At 33.5% G+C, this 8,416-nt stretch overlaps 1 protein-coding gene across 1 annotated transcript in view; it reads left to right on the top strand.

Moving 5' to 3' along the window:
* The first annotated feature begins 2,261 nt into the window (after nucleotides 1-2,261).
* Nucleotides 2,262-8,416, top strand: part of LOC143043754 (uncharacterized) — a 29,553-nt gene continuing 23,398 nt past the window's right edge. Inside the window, exons 1-2 of the mRNA XM_076215935.1 lie at nucleotides 2,262-2,463; nucleotides 3,626-3,810. Of these exons, the coding sequence (XP_076072050.1) occupies nucleotides 2,262-2,463; nucleotides 3,626-3,810 (387 nt within the window). The remainder of the gene's footprint in view (nucleotides 2,464-3,625; nucleotides 3,811-8,416) is intronic.

The following is an 8,416-nucleotide window of genomic DNA, read 5'->3' as shown; positions in this document are numbered from 1 at the left end:
CAGAAAACATTTTCCTTTCGATGCATCCCGTCTTGTTCCTTTTTTAGTATTTGTTATGTTACCTTGATCTGTCCCTTCTTAATGGATTTACATGATTTTAAAATCGGCAAACAACTGTAGCTTTAATTTGTCCTGATTGACCTTATCCCTGGACATGCAATTATTTGTTTCATTCGATCTTTTCAAAAACATTTAAACAAAATAATTCTTCTAATGTAACTGTCTTCAAAGGTCCGAAAGTTTCATGATTGCAATTTTTTGGTTGAACTTCATAGTATGTCTGTGTCACAGACTATTCTGTTGACCCAGTAGTCATTTTGTTCTCTTTTTTATAACATACAAATACACCTGGTTTCAATATGCATATTAACACTTTTACTGCTTTTGAAGCAAACTCTCAAGAATTACACGATTTTTAATAGATAGCTCGAGATTGCAAGGTCTGTCTTGTTTTTTCTGTATACTCTATGGACATATGAATGTTTCTTTTATCGTTTTCTAATTGTTGAGGTGTTACCTTTTTTTCTCATCACTTGGCGTCCGTCGTTAACTTTTACAAAAATCTTCTCCTCTTCAACTACGGGGCCAAAATTAACCAAACTTAGCCACAATCATCATTGGGGTATCTAGTTTAAAAAATGTGTCCGATGACCCGGCCCACCAACCAAGATGGCCGCCATGGCTAAAAATAGAACATAGGGGGTAAAATGCAGTTTTGGCTTATATCTGTAACCAAAGCATTTAGAGCAAATCTGACATGGGGTAAAAATGTTAATCAAATTGAGATCTTTTCAGATGAATCAGACAACCCGTTCTTGGGTTGCTGCCCCTGAAGTGGTAATTCTACGGAAATTTTGCCGTTTTTGGTTATTATCTTGAATATTATTATGTAAAGAGATAAACTTTAAACAGCAATAATTTACAGCAAAGTAAGATCTACAAATAAGTCAAATGACCAAAATTGTCAGTTGACCACTTAAGGAGTAATTGCCCTTTATAGTCAATTTTTCGTAAATTGTTGTAATCTTGTCCTCTGAAACTACTGAGACAAATTTAACCAAACTTTGCCACAATCATCATTAGGGTATCTATGTTAAAATAATATGTCCGATGACACTGCTCGCGAACCAAGATGGCCGACATGGCTAAAAATAGAACATAGGGGTAAATATCAGTTTTGGCTCATATCTCTGAAACCAAAGCATTTAGAGCAAATATGATGAAGTAGAATTGTTCATTAGGTCAAGATCTATCTGCCCTGAAATTTTACACCAATCAGGCAACCCGTTGTTGGGTTGCTACCCCTGAATTTGTAATTTTTAGAAAATTTTGCCGTTTTTGGTTATCATCTTCAATAATATCATATATAGAGATAAACTGTAAACAGCAATAATTTACAGCAAAGTAAGATCTACAAATAATGCAACATGACCAAAATGGTCAATTGACCCCTTAAGGAGTAATTGCCCTTTATAGTTAATTTTTAACAATTTTCATAAATTTGTAAATTTTTGTAAATTTTTACAAAATATTTCCTCTGAAACTACTGGGCATAGTTCATTATAGATAGAGATAATTGTAAGCAGCAAGAATGTTCAGTAAAGTAAGATCTACAAACACATCACCATCACCAAAACACAATTATATCATGAATCCATCTTTGTCCTTTGTTTGATATGCACATAGACCAAGGTGAGCGACACAGGCTCTTTAGTGCCTCTAGTTCTTCAAATTACAGTTTGCAATTCGTCGTTTTTTAATTTAATGCATTTTGGGTAATATCTTCAAAAGAGTACATCAAAACGTTGTGATTGTTTTCAAACGTTATAAACAGTAGGAATTCAACAAATTGCGTACGCTTTTCTCATTTTAGTGTACGAACAAAGAGAATATCTATAGTCCTTCAGATACTGAAAAGGCGAATTGAATCTCGATTGTTGTTCACGAAAATTGAATGACACGTCAAATTAACTTGTTAACTGATATACTGTATTTTTAAATAAAAACTCACAAATAATTTTACAGTACACGTACGTAGTCAGTGTCCAGCGTGTTTTCCAACCACAGAAGACCCCACCACTGAAGTGCAAACAACGACAGAAGACCACACCACTGAAGAACACACAACGACAGAAGACCAAACCACTGGTGTACACACAACGACAGAAGTAGGTGAGATGACAACAGAAGACCGAGCAACAACAAAAAAAGATGATACGACAGCAGAATACAGAACAACAGAGACTACCCTCAAAAATGAGATGACAACAGAAGACCATGCAACAGCTATGGGAGATGATAAGACAACTGAAGACCTAACAACAGAAACAACAAAAGAAAATGCGATGACAACAGAAAAGGGAACAACAACAATGAAAGATGAGACGTCTACAGGAGAGAAACCAACACAGACAACAATAGAAGTTGTAACAAGCATTGGCAATCCAGCAAGCCCTGGAGGAGGTACCAATTAGGATTTCAGATTCATTCATTTAAATCCATTTTTTTTTTAATTTAACGATTATATAATTAAAATGTTTTCGGTAAAGAGAAACACAATCAAGTTAAAGAGAAAGAATATGCTGTATGTTAAAAATGGAGCGGGCTAGGTTAAATTTGTAACTTCTGAGTCAGTACAGCTACAAATGACCGACAGGAAACAGTGACTTGTTACCAGGTATAAACATGTCACTATATACATGATATAAACAAGTCTTAATTGAAAACAACGTTCAAACCTATGATTGCGTTGGATAAAAACTGCAATTTTTATACGTGTGCATGTAAAACAAATTTCTTGGTAGAGGGGTCTAAATACAGCAGAAACAACATTTTCCGAAAGAACAAAAAAGTGAAAAGTATATTTTGAGAAAACGCATTTTTATACTAACAAGTCGAACAACTGATGTTTTTAAACCATGCTGACTGCCATTGACGATTGCCAAATAAATTGATCACGAGATGTATTAACATGGATCTTAATTATTTTAAAATTTAATACCAAATAGAAAACAATAAACTTGCGGAGAAGATGGTATACTGCAAACATGAGGTGCAAAAATTGTACACCATATCCGGATTTCGACAATGCGTTTGTTTTAACGTAAAAGTAAGAACCTATTCTTCGATGACGTTGTATACGACGATTGACCTAGGGTCAACCGATCTAACTCATTCTTGAAAAATAAACTCGAAATTGGTGTATTGCATAAAAAATAAAGGTCCTATTTTATATATAAAAAAAGTTTCAAAACTATATGAAGGGCCTGGGTGGCCGAGTGATCCAAGTAGTTACTACTGTAATCACTATCCAGTAAACACTGGGGTTGTGAGTTCGATCCCTGCTCGTGCAGATGCACTAGACTCCAACCTTAATTGAATAGGATTGTCAGTTTTCCTATCGAAGGTTGTTGGTTTTCTCCGGGCACTCTAGCTTCCTCCACCAATAAAAATTAGCCGCCATGATATAGCCCAAAAGCGGTGCTTAAAAGTGGCGTTTAAAACACAGAAAATCAATAACAAAAATCTAAACTATATGTTGTACGTAATATCAGATCAGATACCATAGATAAATTCAAAGTCCAGGAAATGTTTAGTTTTTTTTAATGATATCGTCTATTTTCAGGCATTTCTCCTTATTGTACATGCACTTGTCAGAATGTAACAACCATATTATCATTGGAGGAGAGTATTCAGGAAATAGTGAACAATATTAAAGTAGATAAACGAAAAATGTCATCTCACACTAGAAAACTTACATCCGCTAAAGACTCTCGACCATCCTCGGCTAGTATTGGATATTTCGGTATTGTAATTTTGTCGACAACATTTGGAATGCTGGTGTTTCTAGATTTTCATAGATTGATTGGCAAATGTTGTAATATTTTCAAACATAAGAAAGACCATCATAAAAGTCAATGCTGAGACTAAACCATATGTGTAGTAGTATGTATATATTTGCATGCTTGACTAGTGATGTTTTAACAGAGACTGCAAATGTATAATTTTAGCTGTAAAATTTGTTTTAAATTGTGTCAATAACTTTTGTCTCTGGACGATTTCATTAATATTGAGATTTTTGTCATTCTATAAAATGCACTTTGAAATTTGTGTAAAGGGGGATAACCTCCCGAATTTGTAGTTCATAATTTGTTGTTTTCGAATCGACGATATTTCCAAAACAGATCATGTGAGAGCGACTTTTGTTAATTTCCTGGTGATGTGTATTCAAGAAAAGTCAATTATTGTAAGCTTCATTCATGCGGAGCACCTGAGATCACCCAGTTGTTTGTGGGCTTAGCAGAGGCGGATTTTTTTTTTTTTGGGGGGGGGGGGGGAAGGGCCTTTTTGGGAAAAAATTTGGTTGCTTATATAGGGAATCACTGATGCGTGACTGGAGCCCCACCCCTCCCTTTAGGTCAGTCAGTGGGCCCCCTCTTATGAAAATATCTGGATCCGCCACTGCTTAGTGTTGCTCACTCTTATGTTTTCTATGTTGTGTTTTATGTACTATTGTTGCACGTGTTTGTCTTTTTTCTATTTTAGCCGTAGCGTTGTCTGTTTATTTTCGGCATACGAGATTGAAAATCGTTTTAGTATATTTCGCCCCTCTCTTTCTAGAAAATTACATGATTGTGTCATGTACTTCTACTTCGTTATAGATTAGTGCACACTTTTGTACAATAACTTGTGTTGTGTAAATACCATATACGTTGGAACAGTGAAAGCTGAATGCTAATAAATGTTCATATTATAGATCACTACATACCGTCATGCTCTGTACTTTTCAATAAAAAAAATATAGATGCCAAGCTTAATATTGTGTACGCGTCTTGTTTACAAAATACTCACCAGTGACGCTCTAATCAAAATTTTAAAAGGATAAATAAAGTACGAAATTGAAGAGCATTTAAGACCCAAAATTCCGAAAGGTTATGACCATATTATTTTCCAACCTCGTCGTTGTATTTTACATGCTGTTAATACTAACTTAGGCATTACAATTTAAAATTATGACATGGTGCACTATACGGCATTATGCAAGCACATTACAAAGAAAAAGATGTCTTTAGCAACTCGGATATGAAGAAAAAAAATTTCTGTGAATTTTTCCAGATCTTGTGTTCCGTGTATTTTTGTTATCATTTGTTTTGCGAAGTTTCAAGTGATTTTTTCAGGCGAACTGAATAAACAGGTCAGAACAAATTCGTTCGTTTTTAAACTGCAGTCTTACTGTTTTGTAGACTGATGTTTGTCTTTTCGTCGTTTACCGTTTTTTTTTTGCCATGATATTTGCTCGTTTCTTTTTGACTTATGAAATTTGATTTTCTTTATGGTATTTTCCACTTGTTTTTGACGTTCGCTGTGTGTTTACGCATGTCCTGGGTCGGAGGCCTAGAGTTCGGTTGTTGTCATTTGTTGGTGTTGTTTGTTGATATTTTTTCGTTTCTCGTTATTTGTATAGATTGACCGTTGGTTTCCCTGTTTTTAGTTGTTTTGAGCTGGTCGTTCAATGCAACATGTTTTATGGCTTGTTGTTTGGAGTAGACCGGTGCTCCATGGTGTGGGTCGTGCTTTGAGCTATTTGAGCTATGGGGGTTTACTTTTGTAAAATGTGACTGGGATCGAGAGTTGTCTAATGGGCACTCATACCACCTATTCTTTTATCTAAGTTATTGTTAATCATTATATTTCACTGTTTAGCTTTTTTTGTATGATAGTTGGAAGCGCTTTAATTGTACCTGTTCCTGTTTAAGACCGTACATGATGACAATAGAACTCATAGATTTTAGATTACGTCAGGTTTTGTACCGAAAGATAAGGTTTATGTTTCAACGACTACTTGATAGTCAGACTCTTCGTTTGTCAAGCTACATTTTGATTGACATCAATTGTTGATAATACATGTAATAAGCTGAAGAAGTACCTACACTTCTGGTCTTAATGCAATCTCCTTGTCCGGTTCATCCAACAAATCGTGCTGTCATACCGTTTTTCAGAAACTATCAAACAAAATGACTTCATATTTGAACATTTTTAGATGTAACGTGCAAGCCTATTGTTGAACTGCTTCGTGTTTGTCGATATTTTGAAACTTTAACAAACTTAACATTTTTCGTCATGCCTTTCCTTGGAACAACACATTCTTGTTTTGAGATACTTTATTTTTCGATCGGGGTTAAACTAAGCGCGCCGAGTACATTATATTTTCTACCTAACTCCGAGAAATATTCTTTCACAGAACAAATGAAAAATCACTATTTATGTTGTTTGGAAACTCAAAATTTACTAATGATTTTCGAAAATTTCAAAATATTCATGCAATGTGTAAGTTGTTTATGTTTCTTCTCAGCCATATTTAATGTTGCGTCCTTTTTTTTCTTTTTTTTTTATAATATTCTTGTTTTCTAGACTCGAAAACCGTAATGATGTATTTAGTGTATTACATAATTATGTACCTTATAGTTTCGTAGCTTAACACACGCTTTTGTAAACTGTCAATGAAACAAAAATAACAATCATTTTTAAAGTATTTCTTAAGACTTCTGTTAGGATTATAAATTGTATGACTTATTTCAATTTTTACTAATTCAAGTGTTATTAACGTGCAAGGTGTCTGTAACAGTTGAATTATGTAAATATTTATTCAGAAGCTTTGACACTGAAAACGGTTAAACATAATTCTATTTGAACTGTAAATATTAAATGAAATACACACATTTTTATCTCATAGTTTAAAAATACATGGAGTCTATTTAACATAAATGAAAGGGTGTAAGCAATAAATTTAAACGATATTTTTTGATAAAACAAAAAGTTCTTTGGCGGTCTTTGACACAGGTAAATAACTTTATAACGCAATTATTTGAAACAAGAACTATCTTTAAAAAATATATCCGACGTATTTAAATTTGAGTATATGTTTAAAACTATCATTTCGATAACCTTTAGAAGCACAAAGATACCATTTAAATAACGTTTTCTCTGTTTGTGTTCAGTATTCTCGGTCCTCGTATCTTTCTGTTTACATTAACCAAAACCCCGCGGAAATCTCACATGTGTAGGTGCGTTCTAAAAGTCACGTACGTTCGTACAACAAAGTTTACATTAAAAATTATATAATTGTCCCGAATAAACAGCTGTCACGGATGCAAAGAGCTATTGGAGAAACAATTATTTTAATAAAAATATAAATCTTTGTAAGATCTAGTTCAAATATTTATAGTTTTTCACTTGCTTTCCATCACGATATAATTAACGAGACGTTTTTTCAAACACAACCAAATAACCCACCACGACAGCATTTTGTCCAATCACAGAAAGGATTTTTCAGCATGCATATTCTGTTGCCATAGTTAAGCGTCCTCAAGTTCAAAGGGCACAAACCGACTACTCTCTTAAGAAAAAATTCACACACCTAATTAAATGGGCATTCAAAAATTAGAATGTGAATATATATGTTCAAACTCTTTTAGGTCATTTTTTAGTAGCAATAAACAAAAAAACTATGTTAATTGGACATGCTTTGATACTATATATGCCCTTGAATTTTTACTAGATAACATTTTTGTTCGCTTTGGGGATTCCGTATATCGTCAGATTATCGGAATTCCAATGGGGACTAACTGTGCACCACTTATTGCGGACCTGTTTTTGTATTGTTATAAGTTACAATTTATGACAAAAATAAGCAAAGACCCATCAAAACAACATCTGATAAACAAATTTAATAATACTTTTAGATATTTGGATGATATTTTGGCTCTCAATAATGACGACTTCAGTATGTATATTAATGAAATTTATCCTGTTGAACTTACTTTAAATAAAGCTAATACTAACAATGACCACTGCCCTTTTCTCGATCTTGATATCTATATCACTAATGGAAAGCTGAATACTAAAATTTATGATAAAAGGGATGATTTTTCATTTCCTATCGTTAATTATCCGTTTTTAGATGGTGACGTTCCGTTGTCACCATCGTACAGTGTTTATATATCTCAACTTGTACGATTCGCTCGTGTATGTAACAATGTTTTAGATTTTAACGAGAGAAATTTATGTATTACTGAAAAATTATTACACCAGAGTTTTCGATATCACAAACTAGTCAAAACATTTACTAGATTTTATTATCGGTATAAAGACATCATTCGTAAATATAGCTCAACATGCAGACTTCTAATACGTTCAGGTATTTCACATCCAATTTTTTATGGAAATATTCTTTATAAAGCACAAAGGTGTCAGTATTCACCTCAGAAACTTACAAAACCTTTGAATAGACTTATTAAGAAGGGATATAATTACGATACTGTTGTCAAGTCATTAAAGGTTGCATTATTTTGGCGTTAATATTGAGTCACTGATAAGGTCTTTGCATCGGAACTAAACACATTTATTCTAAAAACAG

This window comes from Mytilus galloprovincialis, chromosome 8 (assembly GCF_965363235.1).
Source record: "Mytilus galloprovincialis chromosome 8, xbMytGall1.hap1.1, whole genome shotgun sequence".
Lineage (NCBI taxonomy): Eukaryota > Metazoa > Mollusca > Bivalvia > Mytilida > Mytilidae > Mytilus > Mytilus galloprovincialis.
This window is presented reverse-complemented; position numbering and strand designations above follow the sequence as displayed.